The 15768-nt window shown below is 41.1% G+C and overlaps 1 protein-coding gene across 2 annotated transcripts in view; it reads left to right on the top strand.

The window, feature by feature from the left end:
* HACE1 (HECT domain and ankyrin repeat containing E3 ubiquitin protein ligase 1) overlaps positions 1-12137 on the top strand; it is a 44461-nt gene extending 32324 nt beyond the window's left edge. For both annotated transcript variants that reach the window (XM_066610194.1, XM_066610186.1), the window contains exons 20-24: positions 6167-6298; positions 7205-7303; positions 7442-7512; positions 10395-10508; positions 11030-12137. In XM_066610194.1, the coding sequence (XP_066466291.1) occupies positions 6167-6298; positions 7205-7303; positions 7442-7512; positions 10395-10508; positions 11030-11132 (519 nt within the window). In that variant the 3' untranslated portion in view covers positions 11133-12137. The remainder of the gene's footprint in view (positions 1-6166; positions 6299-7204; positions 7304-7441; positions 7513-10394; positions 10509-11029) is intronic.
* The last annotated feature ends 3631 nt before the right edge of the window (positions 12138-15768 follow it).

Below are 15768 nucleotides of genomic sequence, written 5' to 3'. Positions count from 1 at the left end.
TTTGGAACTTTGTCCTGCCAGGTGATGCCGAGGATGCGTCGGAGGCAGCGCATGTGGAAAGCGTTCAGTTTCCTCTCCTGTTGTGAGCGAAGAGTCCATGACTCGCTGCAGTACAGAAGTGTACTCAGGACGCAAGCTTTGTAGACCTGGATCTTGGTATCAGCATCAGCATCCGATCCTTCCACAAGGACATGAAGGGCACTGTTGTCTCCACATCAGACCCCTTTGACATCCGAAGCAGCGTGAAGCAGGGCTGTGTTCTTGCACCAACCTTGTTTGGGATTTTCTTTGCTGTCCTGCTGAAGCATGCCTTTGGAACTGCAACAGAAGGCATCTATCTCCGGACTAGGTCAGATGGAAAGCTCTTCAACCTCTCCAGACTGAGAGCAAAGTCCAAAGTCCAGCTGAAATGTCTGCGTGACTTCCTCTTTGCCGACGATGCAGCTGTCACTACCCACTCTGCCAAAGATCTCCAGCAGCTCATGGATCGTTTTAGCAAGGCCTGCCAAGATTTTGGACTGACGATCAGCCTGAAGAAAACACAGGTCATGGTTCAGGATGTGGACTCACCTCCCTGCATTACAATCTCTGCGCATGAACTGGAGGTTGTCCATGACTTTGTGTACCTTGGCTCAACGATCTCTGACACTCTTTCTTTCGATACCGAACTAAACAAACACATCGGTAAAGCAGCTACCATGTTTTCCAGACTCACAAAGAGAGTCTGGTCCAACAAGAAGCTGACGGTAGATGCCCATAGGCATTCAAGTATGCCTGAGTTTTTGGAAAAGGCACTTTGAGAGCATTGAAGTAGAAGAAAGTATTGCTTTCTTCATCACGTGCTCCATCTGTCCCTTCTGAGAGCAAGAGTGAGAGTGTACTGCAGGTTCCCTGTGTGTGGATATCCTTTTTGATCACTAATGCATACATGCTGAATCTTGTTAGAGCATAACAATCTGCCATGCTAGCCAGTGGCCACTTGGTGTCACTTGACTTTGTATTTTTCTTCACTGTTGGCAATTTCATAAACACTGATTTTCTGCAGAGACAAATAATAGTGTCTTATACATAAGACAAATGTGTTTGATATTCTGTCTAGATTTTTTTTTTCTACTAACCAGTAGTTTTTGGTGGCACATTCCACCCAATGATAAACTCGGGTTATTTAAAGGACTAGGTTGTAGTGGGGTCTGTGAGAGAACAAGCAAACATTTTGCTCCCTTCCAGTGTTTTAAAATGAATATTTGTGAGGAAGATGTGAAAGTGATGCATCATACAATAACTGCAGTTTAATGTTCTGCTCCAGTTCTAAAAGTCTCCTTGTTAGAATAGGTAGTCAAAGGACTTGGAGTTGAAAGATGATAGGAAATTGCCTGTATGCATCCTCCATATTCTCATCTTGCTGCAGACTTGAAGATTTCCTGTCTTGCTTGTCATGAGTCTGTCAAACTCTCCTTAATGGTGTAGCAGTTAGAGATGAGAGTAGGTGGAAAGGATGCCAGAATAATTTGGGTTCTTGTTGGTGCTGTGGGAGGTGACCTAGAGGCTGCTGGCTAGGCAGATATCTGTTGTGTTTAATGATAAATATGCTGTTTGCATTTCAGCAGTAGTATCTGCAAAGATCTCCCGTGCATATTTGAAATTCTACCATAGCCTTTAAATTTCCAGAATGGTAGCTGTGGTAGCCATCTCTGTATGACAGGAGAGCAAAAGCCCACAGTGCATCAGAAATGTTTATATCCTAGTGCACTGTTTGTCCCGAGTGAGTCGAGACCAATTAAGTGGGTCGCAAGCCAATTTCAGGTGGATTCCCATTCATTTCAATATTTTATTTTTAATATATTAGACTTGATGCTGCTACCATGTTATGTGACTGTATTTGGGGAAATGTTACAGATCTGTATTTTTAATGGGCTACTATGTATATGCTTTTAACAATGATAGTAAATGGAACTTACTCCTCAGTAAGTGTGGGTAGGATTGCAGCCTAGATTGTTAAAAAATTGTCCTGTTTGATGATGTCACTTCCAGCCATGACATCACTTCCAGGTTAATGACATCACTTCCGGCGGTACCTGACAGATTCTTGTTCTTGAAAATGGGTCCCGGTGCTTAACGTTTGAGAACCACTATCCTAGTGGACTCTGCAGTGGACGCATGAGGAACAAAGAAGCTGTATGCACTATACACTCAGTGTGATAGTAGCAGGAAAGAGAAGGAATGTTTTTCTCTGTGTGATTCCCCTTAAAGAACATGCACCATACGTAGGCCAGATGCTGTGAAACCTCAGAATTATGTTTGGCCTAGGCGTTTGCAGTCTTTAATCTAGCACTGTTAGCCCTACCTTTATCATGCCTTGTGATTTTCCTTTGAACTCCTTTTAGGTATCGTAGGAGGGATAAAATATTTCAGAAGCAAAAGCCAGAATTGCACCTCTTCAATTCTAGCCTTTCTGTCTTCTCTACCTGCTCATTTCTCCTCAGGGATTTTCATATCTTTTTTTTAAATTATGTGCTGCACACCTTTGAATAGCTTACCTCAGCACCTGTTTAGCTCTTTGAGTATTAAAAAAAGTTCGCATTTTGAGCAACTTTGAAGTACAGATGTTCTTCAAATCTGAACACCCGGTTGATCATGAAAGTGTCTCTTTTGGGCCTCTAGGGATTTCCAAATGTGTTTAGTGTGCTTTTGATTTTGGAATAAAAAGTGTGATTGACAGTGCAATCCTATGCATGTCCACTCAGAAGTTAGTCTCACTGAATTCACTAGAACTTACTCCAAAGTAAGCGTGCACTGCAGCACTTGCCAAACTTACCCGACCTGCAATGTTCTTCCCCAGCACTCGGAACCTGGAAGTAAATGGTGACAACTAGTTTTGCATCATGCAGTGATGTCACTGCCCCTTACCTCCAGGTTCAAAGGCTTGCAGCTACCCTACAGATGGCAGTAAGAAGCTCTGGGTGGGCAAGAGGGCTTAAGTGTGCAAAAAGTCACATGGAAGCTCTGACTGCCGTGCCAAGCCTCCTCATGCTATTTGCAGGGTTGTGTCACGGTCTCCCTGCCAGGCAGAGGGTGTCTTGTAATGCCACAGTAAGTGCCTCACGATGCCCCAGGGCAGGAGTGTCCAAACATTTTGGCAGGAGGGCCACATCATCTCTCTGACACTGTGTCGGGGGCCAGGAAAAAAAGAATTAATTTACTATTTAAAATTAGAATAAATTTACGTCAATGAATATATTGGAGATGGAACTTATATGAATGAATGAAGGTCTTGCAGTAGTTCAAGGCCTATAAAAGGCCTTGCACAAAGCAAGGCCAGCCTTTCCTTCACTGCCACTGCTGTATAACAGACGTGAAACAGCACGTAGTGGAGGGAGCACTTGTCCCACAGCTCAGGTAAGAAGTCGAACAGTTGTCCTCTTGCTGACAGCAGTTGTGTCAGGCTAGCATGGACTCCAACAAGTCTCTGGAGGACCAGAGGCTCATTGGAGACTGGGGGCTCCCCGAGGGCTGGATTGGGAGCCCCTGAGGGCCGCAAATGGTCCCTGGGCTGGCGTTTGGGCACCCCTGCCCTAGGGTGCTGCAATGCACAGTTGGGGAACCTGTGGTGTCTCGGATTGGAGTTTGAGTCTTAAAATTTTAGGGGTGTGTGTCCAGTGTATTTATGAGTATGGGGATATTGGTACACTTTCTATTTTATTTTCCACACACATTGCACACAAAGGAATAAATGCAAGCTATCATCTAGCTGTGTTGGTACCATCTGTGATTATTTTGTGGTGCATGCCTCAGGTTTTGACTGGAATAGCATCAAAAACTGACTCAAGAAACTATTATTTAAAGCTTCACTAAAAAGATGCTGTGATCACAAATTATTCTAGTGAAGATACTGCAGTGTTGTGAATTTTAAGATCAACTTCTTATGGCTATAGCTTTTGTGGTTGCATACTGCATATTTACAAAGAGCTTGGTCTGGTAATATAGACAGAGATCTGTGTAAGGTGCTGTTACGTTAGATTGCTGCTGACATTCAAACCACATATTTCTTTATAATATAAATATAGGGATATAAAATATTTCTTTACCCAGTGTATAATTAGTCTGTGGAACTCCTTGCCACAGGAAGTGGTGATGGAATCTCACCTAGATGCCTTTAAGAGGGGATTGGACACATTTCTGGAGAAAAGGTCCATCACAAACTACAAGTGATGATAGTTATGTGCAAGCTCCTGATTTTAGAAGTAGACTACCTCGGAATGCCAGATGCAGGGGAGGGCACCAGGACACAGGTTGTGTCTTGCTGTCTTGTGTGCTTCCTGAAGCATTTGGTGGGCCACTGTGAAATGCAGGAAGCTAGATTAGATGGGCCTTTGGCCTATTCCAACAGAGCTCTTCTTATGTTCACATTATTATTAATTATTATTAACAGTATTTATATACCGCTTTTCAACTAAAAGTTCAACATGAAGTAGAACAAACTAGTAACTTTAGAGGCTTGGAGGGCATGTCCATACCTCTCTTTGCATGATCTGTTACTTATTTATAAATCAAAAGTGCTGTATGTCTCTCAAAAAACCAAGCACATTTTTTACAAGATGAAATAATGTTTCCTTGGAGATTGCACTATTGACCTTGTCTATGATGGGGATGGCCTACAGGCAGCAGACTACTACAGGATAGTGCTGTTAACCTATCTGGCCTCTGGAAGCTAGATGTACATTAGATCTGCGTTGTTAAAAACACAGGCAGTTTTGCACCTCTGTACATATGGAAAGCAAATTATCCTTACTAGTGTTGTATAGGGGAGTTTGCCTTATGTGAAAATTTTCCCGTAAACTTACTGTAAGAACACCATCGCATATAAAATAGCCATCCTGTACCTTCAAGTAGACTATTAGACTGAAGAATAAACCATTTTTTCTTTTACCAAATGTGTGTGTGTCATTTTTAAGTAAAGTTGGTCACTTTATTCAGTAAGTTACCAAATTAAAAATTCAGAATTGATGGTGAACTGATGCCTTGTTCCTTATATCATTTTTAAACTTTTGATACAAATGGCTAGAAGCACCTCACAACATCTTAGTCACCCCTTGGTAGCAGAGTATACACTGGCTCACACTGCCATGGTGTGTGTGTAGTACATGTGGCAGGTGTGGGATGCAGCCTTGGGCTTTAGCTTCCTTGTCAGTGTTGTTGAAAACCTTAACTGCGAGCAGAAGTCTGTGTGTATAAATTGGCACATAAATTAGCTCTATTCATGTTCTGTATCTCCCAGAAAAGGAGAACCTATCTCTCCACAACCTATTGCCCAAACCTATTGCATGGTTTGGGTTGTCATTCAAAGTTCTGTGCATAGCATAGGAAACCATGAAACCTGAAGCTCACTTCTGTATCCTACCACATGGACTACCTGTATCCTGAGAGTGTTTGTGTAAAGGCCTGTTTCTGCATATCCATCCCTTGTCACCCTGCTGTTCCCTACCACTGTAGTAATTAAGTATTCGGGGTTTTAGGGCAGGGACCTTTAGATATAATATTTTACAAAAAAATAAAGTACAATGAAACTTTGATTTAATTGAAGAGACTACTGGGGAGAGGGGGGTATCCATTAATACTGATAATCCATTAAACCTGAATGCATTTAAGCAATGAACACATGCATGTGTAAAATGTTCAACTGATTTTTGATGGAGCAGAAAATGTCTGTTTCCAAAGCCTGTTAATTTGAGGGTTAGCTGTATATTGATGACAACCTTGTTCTTATTTTAAAGTTATTGTGCTTTGTTCATTGCATGGTTGGGCACATAGTTGTCTATAAATAAACTTAGAAAATCTTTTTGGTAGTGTAGTAGTTGCGGTGTCATGATTTCACTGTTAATTATGGTCTTAAATGATTTGCTCACAAAGATTTATTCACTAGAAATTGCTTAGCTGTCATCTTATGGAGATTGGCATTCTTTGCTCAATAGTATTTTGGGTCATCTTTGGAAATGTCTCTCAATATAGCCTTTTCTCTTTTTTCTACCTTTCCTATCTTTTGGATTCCAATTTGACATGAGTTGGCCTTAGTTAAGTGAATGACGCCTTGAAATCACAGTTAAAGCAGCAAAGAGTGAATGAATAAGTGAGTGAGAGAGAAACTTAGGTATAGTATATCTCTTTTCAGGCTGAATATGTCCAGCTTGTAACTGAGCTTCGAATGACAAGAGCCATTCAGCCTCAGATTAATGCTTTTCTACAAGGCTTCCATATGTTTATTCCACCTTCTCTGATACAACTATTTGATGAATATGAGCTGGTAAGTAATGCAAGGCTTACATAATTTCGTTCTTGCTCAGTGTGATAGAACACCTAATAATTAGACAGTTGTAAAGCAAGCCGCTTTGAAATACTTACCAGTATTTTGAAATCCACCATTTGGGGGATGGTTTTTTCACTTCTGATGTTGGAGGTAAGGGTGTTGGATGACTTTATTTTTATGTAACCAACCGAAGAGCTGGTTACCTGGAAGTGACTCTGAACTTTTTATCCCACAACAGGAAATGTCAGTTTGATGTTTTGGATCATTGTCAAAATCTTTTAAATCATACTGAAGTGGCTTTAAAGAAACAAAACAGAAACTTACTCATCCAAACATAACTTTATGTTAAGCTAAACACTACAGGTTGAGTCTTGGCGTCTGCGAGGGTTCTGTTCCCAGAACCCCTTCGGATGCCAAAAATCATGTTAAATGAAATCCATTTAAAAAACAATGTCCCTTTGCTTAGTTGTTTAAAAATAGCCTTGCTTACCTTGTAATGTGGGAGAGCAGCAGCGGCAGGCAGGCAATCAATCAATCTCTCTCCAGAGGCAGCCTTCTCTCAGAGCATGGGGAAAGAATGCAAAGAGGTGATAATCACTTCCCCTTTACATTCTTTCACATGCTCGGGGCGGGGGGCAGGAAAGGGTCACTTCACTCAGGGTGAACTGACCTAAACTGTTTTAATCGCCTGGAGAGAGAGTGATCGATTGCCTGCCTGCTGCCACTCTCCCGCATTATAATGGTAAGTGTGGTTTTTGTCAAAGGACTTGTTGAGATAAAACTTTTCACCTTCTCATCCGCAAGTGAAAAATCCACAGATAATTACGTTATACCTGTATTTTGAAAATAACTCTATGAATAATAATCCTTGTTTCCACAATCTTGGTGTTCCCCTTTTTGAAGGAACTGCTGCTTTCAGGCATGCCAGAAATTGATGTGAGTGATTGGATAAAAAATACAGAGTACACAAGTGGTTACGAGAGAGATGACCCAGTTATTCAGGTAATTCTCAATCTCTCTTGGCTGGACACAGACAATAATGTATTATAGAGATTTTGCTGCCTCTGGGTTGAACGCTAGCCCAGTAATGAGGAAAAATATTTTGTCAAAAAATGTAAACTAACTTTATTTTTCATGTAGTGGTTCTGGCAAATTGTAGAAGAATTGACTCAGGAAGAACGAGTATTGCTACTGCAGTTTGTTACTGGCAGGTGAGGTTGGTTTGTTTTTTATGGGTGTTTTTTATGGTTTGTTTGCTGTATGCAAATGTTTTATTGATATTCAAGGTTGTAAGATATAGCGCTATGTCACATTATTCAGGAATGCAATCAAGATCTCACTGTGAGAGTAAGGCCTGAGAAGTCCTCCTTGTTATGGTGACAATCTCATGGCTGATTAATCCTTAAACAAGATGAACATTATCAGCCATCAAGTTTTGCAGTTTCTTTTTATTAAGCCTGTATAATTTATTCTATTCATGCTAAAATTCTGCATTTGATCCAGTAGCAAAAATAGAAGCTCCACAGACAATGGGGAGGGACAATGGGTTCCATTCCAGAATCCCCTGTGGATACCAGAATACGGATACTGGGGTCTAAATTTAAATGGCTTTCCCATCCTCTAGAGCTTTTTTTAGCAGTGAAAGCACTTTCTTCGTCATGTGGAGATTTCTCTCTCCTCCCAGCTTCACCCCAGAATGCATTGCCTCCTACTTTTGAGGAGACTCTCTGGGATTGTGGGATCTCTCCTGTAAAGGGGGGGGGGGCTTTCCCCAGGACAGTCCACTTCTGTCTGTATTTCCCCTAAACTTGGGTGGTGGCAGTGACACCTACTATTTCAGGTTGACCCCAATTAAGTGGGTGAAATGGGAGTTATGGGGTGGTGCTTGTTGCTAAGGTCTGAGCTCTATGTGTCTACTTCCAACATCTGACTTGTGCTGAGTGAAGTGTTGTGTCTTGGCACCCTTGAACATCCTCTGAGACAAAGATGTGCTTTTTTGCCCTTAAAATAACCCAGGAGAAAAGAGTGAACCTTCCTTTACCTGCGTGTTCTGTTCCCAGCTGGGAGCACCTCCCTGATCAGCTGGGGGAATGGATGTGTATGTATCTATAAATTTTTAAAAAGCAGGCTTTGGGTTGGAACTGTGCTTACATAGCACATGTTTGCATTCCTGTTTGATGTAATCCTAACACATTTTGCTTGATGTTGATCAAGCTCACTTTTCTGTAACCCAGTTAAATTGCTCTCTAAAAGCCACGAATTATGCGTGTCTAATGAGGAATTGTGTTCAGCCCTGGTATTTGCTGCTTGGTTCTCTCCATTCAGAAAGTGCGTTGTGAATTTTTCCTAAAGCCTGAGTAAACCTTTAGTGCCACTTGAAAGAAAAATCAAATATTCCTTTTTTCATCTAGAGACCATAAAATTAATTCTATTGATCTAATCAAACAAATAACACCTATGATAGGTGTTATTTCACTGAACTATTCTCAGCATATATTGTGCTCATCTTTTCTTTAAATTTTTGTTGTGAAAGAGTGTGTGTGTGTGTGTGTGTGTGTGTGTGTGTGTGTGTGTGTGTGTGTGTGTGTGTGTGTTCCTGATTCTGTTGTGAATGAAGCGATATGGTGCTGGATTATTTGGCTTAATTTTTTTAGCCAGTTAGTCTTGGTTATTATCGATTATGGAAAATTTTGTCACCAGTGTCTTTTTAACGCAAAAATGTCAACAGAAGTTGCCTGCTGGTTCTTGAGCACTTGATGTTCTTTGAGGTTTTATTTCCACCAGTCATAGCCTAGTTCTGTGATTCCCCCCCCCCGTATTGTGATGTAAATGTGCTTTGCTTTTCCAAAACTTTTAAGTTGCATTTTAACTTCATAATAATAATAATAATAATAATAATAATAATAATAATAATAGGTCTTTTTAATGATGAAGCAGAATATTACAAACATTTTATTTTTCATTGGGTGGAAAAAAAACCAGGGATTTGCAAGCATAGTTGGGTGATTTGGCTTATATTTTCATGACTTCAGGCCATTGGCCTGCCATAATCCATGTTTGAAGCATCAGAGAAATTCAGACATGGACTGCGTATTGTCCAGGATAAGCAGGTGGGCTTCTGGAATGAAAATATATATGCACAACTTTGAGTGTATAGGTCAGAGACCTGACTAGTGAAAAAAACATAGCCCAGCCATCTTTGCCTTCACAAATCTGGACCGTTTAGATATCTGCATCTTAGAAAGGAATAACAGGAGGAGCTACGTATTTTGGAGGCAGCTGGTTGAGAAATGGAAAGTTTGGCAGAAGTTAGCAAAGGCTTTAGAAGTGAGGGGGGGATTTTCTGTCACAGTGGAATAATTTGATTGGGGTATTCTTTTAAGAGTTGTTCATTTTGGAAAAACACCCACTGATACAGAATAGGAAAAAGTTGCTGTGTTTGTATATTTTTGCTGTTCTTGAGACTACGTCTGAAAGTGTTGCTGTTTTAGGAATGAGAGTATGCTGCAGTGAATTGGAGCAATTCATACCTCTCATGGCTATTTAACAGCACACCTTAAAAAAAAATTATGTGATTAAAGCATACAATGCTTTCTGAGCCCCAGGATCGCTGCCTGGGGGAAGGCAGGATAGAATTCTAAATAAACAAACGCTGTTAGGTGATAGGGTATCATTTCCAGTTTAAGGAATTGGGACCAAGAAAGTGAATTTCCAAGTTGTTCACTGCTTTCATGGCTGGATTAAATGTTGGGGTCTCCAAAACTTGGGCCTAACATCTACTTCGTGCCTGCTTCATAATGGGATAATTGAAATAAAATGCCTCTCAATTTGGTTTTGAATCCTAAATGATGGCTTAATACTACAATGTAAATCAGCAGCACAGACTGCTGAGTCCATGTGAACCTGTGCATGCATACCACTGGAAAACGTCTGCTTGCTTTCTGATGTAAAGAGAGGCAAATGCAGTTTCAGCAGAATTTGTTGATGTGGAAAATGGCAAATATCTGTTACTGATCAGTAGTAGCCAGATTTCATAATTGTATGTCTGTGGAAAAGATAGTTATAATGTATTATTCTGTGCATTATTTTTCAGTTCCAGGGTGCCCCATGGTGGCTTTGCACATATAATGGGTGGCAGTGGACTACAAAATTTCACAATTGCTGCAGTGCCATATACACCAAATCTTCTACCCACATCAAGCACATGGTAGGTTAAATATTCTCATTTAAATGCATGAAGAACATCACATTCTTATTCATTGTTTTCTTTTGGGGAGGGGGCAAGAATTCTTAAGGCCAGAGGCATACCCTTATGTAACTTCATCAAAGAAATGCCTCTGGCCAGTATCCATTAGCCAGTGCAGAGCTGGTTGTAGTCATAAGCTACAAGTACTTCAATTATTTGTTCCATAGTGTTGAGAGAAGACTTCTAACTATTGGAAGTCTTAATGGGCAGCAGTACCAATATCACTAAGGAAAACTTCAGGCTCAGTTGCTATATCGCTATTTTCTTTTAATCTAAAAGAAATGTATGTTTCTGGCAAACATCAGAATAATAAGAGACTGCAATGCAGCAGTGCAATTTCTCCATGTATATGTCACCACCACAGGTTTCAGATGTAGATGCAGATATGAGAGTATGGTGTCACGTTTAATGCTCGCACAAAGCACGTGTCTTGCTCCCAAATGTCATGGTTTCAATGGAGATGCATTTTTTTCCCATTACAGTATCAACATGCTGAAGTTGCCTGAATACCCAAGAAAAGAAATCCTCAAGGACAGGCTCCTTGTGGCATTGCACTGTGGAAGCTATGGTTATACAATGGCATAATGAAGTTAAACAATGCCTCTGATTACTGATGTACAATTTAGTGTTTGCAGAAGTTATTAAGCAATCCGTTGGTATGAAGGGTTGTGGCGGGGTTGGTTGGTAGAACAGCCCTGATGCTGCTGTCCAATTGGCAGGATTGACTTTCACAAGTTGTAAAGGATTCCCCATCACCACATACCCTCCATTGTCCAAGATGCTGTTTCAGAATATAAATCCGAATACCATATAACATCAGTTTTTAAAATTGTGGTTCTGCATTAAATGTGGCACATGTTCCTTTTCAATCTATCTAATCAGAGGTTTTTGCAGTATGATCCAGTGTTTTAACAGATACTCTGTGCTTGCCTTCCCACCCAAAGGCTGAAGTACCGTTAACAAGGGCTGCAGACAAGTACTCCAACTTTCCCCAAGTCAGGATTTCTCAAACATGGCTTGCAGATACTTCTGTTGTAGCCACCAAATAGTTAATTTGCTCTATTGATTTCTATGGGCCGTGCATGTCCTTTAGCCTTACCTGCAGCCACAGTGAGAGAGCAATTTGACAGCCCCTGCAGTCAGCCTCATTTGTTTTACCAAAATGAAGTGAACATTGCACACTGGGAACTGGTGCAAGATTGCAGCCATCGCCTTTGTGTGTCATTGTCTTGCATGCAAAAAGTGCCATTTATTTATTTTCCCCAGGGAGCATTGTGTACAGAGCTGAAAATTAGTTTGCAACATGCCAAATGTGATGTATTTTTTACCCCTGCTTATCTTATTGAAAATTACAAAGAAGTTTTTTTAGCTTTATAGTATTTTAATATCTATCTAAACAGTTTAAAAAGCCTATTCCATTGTCAGCAAAGAAGTAAACATTGCATAAAAAATTTATATTATATATTTTAAAATGTGCACCCTATTTACTGTTGAAGCATTTGTGACTTCATAGCCCTTCAGAGTTTGTATATATTTTAAAGGGATAATCCTTTTATTTAAGGTATGTCTTTTCTCATGCCTGAATTGTGTAAGAGGTATGCATTAAAGTTAAATATTTTCTTGTAACTTGTCTCTGATCTTGTTGTTTTCATCAGGCTTTATATAGAATTGGAATGGCTATGAAAATGATACATACTTGAGTAGTTTTGATGGTGAAGCAAGAAAAAGAGACACTTCTATTAAGTCCACAATCATATTGCTGTTGGTTGGAACATTTTCCCTAAACCCTGATCTGAAAATGGAGGTGGGAGTGGGCAGATTGGGCCCAGGAGGGGGTGGGTTTGGTGGGGCTGGCACGCTCCCCATCCGATCCCTCTTCCTCAGCTTGATCTGCCAACTCAGCTCAATACGGCCTTGCGCCAGTGGATGAATTGCTGGCTCTAACAGCAGGAAATTCTTCCAAGGCCCTAAGAAAACCTTCAGAATCCATCAGTCTTTGGGAGCTGACCATACAAATCAGTTCATACAATTATGATCTCATCATTGGGAATGTCATGGGCTGGAGGAAGTACAGTATTTAGGCAATTCTTGGGAGGAAACTAAAGCACATTTAGAGCACTTGCTAATGCTCCTTGGAAACATCTATTGAACAAATCCACTTTCACTTATCTAGTCATAGGAAGTAACATTCAAATGATGCTTCCCCCCACGCTTTAAAAAAAAAAGACATACTCATTGAATGTAAAGTCTTATTAACTTTATGATGATACAGTCTTCTCCATTTTCTGTTAAGCTTGCTGTTTGTTTAAATATGTGCAACTTCTGCAAAAGTTTAGCAGAATAGCTTTCTTTGCTTTTGTGTGGTAGACTAAGAAGCTTTGTTGCCTATAGAGGGATAAATATCTTTGTCTTATCAAGACTGAACCATTTATTTTGAGCACTTAATCTTCCCATCTTTTATTTCATTGTCGTCTACTGCTACTTGCAAAGACTATCCAGCTCAAGCTGATAAGAACCAAATATCTACTGGGCCATTGGCCATGGCTCCCCATTAGGACTACAATCCTATACATTGTAGAGGGTGGCAGGTTTTTTGCGAGGATTCAGCAGCTCCCTTGGCTGGTTTCCATGGGTCCCCAGGGAGCCACGGCTTCCAGTTTAGAACCTCTGACCTAGTGCAATATTGTGAACACAGCAGTCAAACTCCCCCACCCCAACAAACCATAACCAGTTTCTTTTTCTATTGTGGCATTTGCAGCTGATATTGTCAGCAATTGTTTGTGGCTGCCACCAACCCTTGCTCTCTCCGGAGTCCTGTGGCTTGTGCAGGAAAGGAGGGGGTATCTGCCTGTGCTCTGAGTCTTTGCAGCAAGGCAGTATGCTACAGTTTGAACCTCCTGCAAAAGCCCACGGGGGAGAAAGGAAGACTGCCTTTTTTCCTTCTGAGTTCTCTGTGTCCTTCAGAAAACTTGGTGGAAAGGAAAAGAGTGTGTGTTCCAATGCTTGAGTTTGCATTGGACTTTTGCAGAAGGCTCAAGCAGTTCAGATCCCTAAATGTCATACTTGGTCAAACGGTGTTCTGGGGTTACCAGAAGGACAAATCTGGCATTTTTATTTCCAAATTATGATGTAATTTCATAGGAACAGATTTTATTCTGTTCCCACCACGGAGGAAAATTTTGACCCTACTTGCATAGGAACCATGCACTGCTAACTCCTGCCCCGTCTTTTAATTACAAGGAAAAGACTTTACAGAATCATTGTTTAAGGCTCACAGTTTTTCCTAAAGACATTATTAGGACATCTGAACAGGTGCAGAGAGCTATTTCTAGGCAGTGAGTAGCTGTGACTAGCTTGCAGATAGAGCTCTGCAGTAAACTCCATGTAAAATCCGCACAGCTCCAGTTTTCTTTTGTTTTTTTCCTTTTTTGGTACAATCTGTAAGTAATTGCACACAACTGTGCAAACCTCTGTATTTAACTAGAAATGCTGAGCTGCTTTGAGTTATTGCCAATTCCTGGGTCCTGATTAGTTACTGCCAATTCCTGGGTCCTGATTAGACACAAAAACGATGTAATTGGCAACACTGTTTACAAAACAAAGGCTTCTGATGTGCCCCTGAGGCATTGGCACAGAAAAGTTCCTCAACTCTGTATGTACAGTAGTGTGCGGGACAAGGGATGGATGCTTTGTCAACTGGGCAAAGAAGCACTTTTCAACTAGCGTTTCTCTTATATTTAGCTGGGGGAGAGTAACTGTCCCTTTCACGCCAGCACAGCGTCTTTTTCTAGTGGCTGCTTGCTGGTGTTCTTCTGCAGCTTGAGAAATCTCTGGCAAAGCTGAAGACCAGGGATCAATCCACAGAGGCTATTGTCCACATAAGCCATTTCGTTGGTATGGATATATCACCCTCTACTGGGAGAGACCAGGAAGAACCAGAAGACTCGTAGGACTCTGTACCCTCTCTGGCATGTAAGGACAAAGGTATGGAAGACTGTAACATTGCTGAGAACAAGGTGCCAGGCAACCTGTTGATGCAACTGGACATTGATGGGGATGAAATTGTGGAAGGAGCTCTCCCCACCTTTAAAAGTTTAACTTTGGAAGAACAAGCAAGGGTTATAAAAAAGTCTGGACAAAGTAAGAAATGAACTCAGCAATCTGGAGGAAGATTCTCATGAATAGCTACAAAACCAGAGTTCCCCACTGCCCAAAGATGACACAGCAGGACTGCATAAATTAAAGGAAATTACAGTGCAGGCAGATGTTCAAGGCATTTATCTGCAGGACGACTTAGGGCAGAATCCTAACCAGGTCTACTCAGTCCTGTTTTGTTCAATGGGACTTACTCTCAGGAAAGTGTGGTTAGGACTGCAGCCTTAGTGGATTCCCAGGTCAATCCAGCTCAACAGCCTGCTCCTTAGAGCTCTGGTCCCAAAGCAGGCTACAATGGAAATGGAAGTGTATAACTTGAGGACCATAGGGGAGTGGCACAATTGGCTTCAATAGATGGACTTGCAACCTCATCTCTAAACCCCCTCTCCTCTTAACAGTAAAAATTATATCTTGGAATATAGCTGGATGGAGAGGAAGAGCTAAAGATGTGGACTGCTTGCATTATCTGAAAAGTTTTGACATTCTTTGACAGGAAACCTGGTCACTAGGCTCAGTTTGCATTAATAGGTATAAATCTTATTCTCTTCCTGTTTACAAAGCTAGTAAGAAAGGCTGACCCATTGTAGATTTGGCTACACTAGTGGCAGAAAATCTTCATTCAAGACCACTAACTAATGTAGATACTCGCCTATAGTATGTGAAATTTTTGCCAAGTAATCAAACTCAAATTATCACTTCGCCTGATCTCCGGGTCAATCAGAGGGCAAAGCCTTTTAACTCTGAAAAGTTTCCCTTCTCAAGGGCAGACAGGCACCAAATTTCTCAAGCAGCAGGCAGGCACAGCTCCTTAGAAGCAATTAGTTAACCTTTTAGTCTCCTTCCTTCTGCTGCAGCCTGGTTCTGCTTGGCAAATGCTTGCAAAGCAGGTCTGTTTTTTGAAACACCAGGATGGGAATCCTTTCCATTTGAAGCAGGCTACAATTCAATGCACCCTTACTTAAGAATATTATTGTAGGCATCCTTCAGTCTTGGAAGACTATGGAATTGTGCTCTGAATGGTGGTTCTGGAACAGAGTGTCCTCTCCAGTGCACGAAGCCTGGGTAA

Source organism: Tiliqua scincoides, chromosome 1, assembly GCF_035046505.1.
Source record: "Tiliqua scincoides isolate rTilSci1 chromosome 1, rTilSci1.hap2, whole genome shotgun sequence".
NCBI lineage: Eukaryota > Metazoa > Chordata > Lepidosauria > Squamata > Scincidae > Tiliqua > Tiliqua scincoides.
This window is presented reverse-complemented; position numbering and strand designations above follow the sequence as displayed.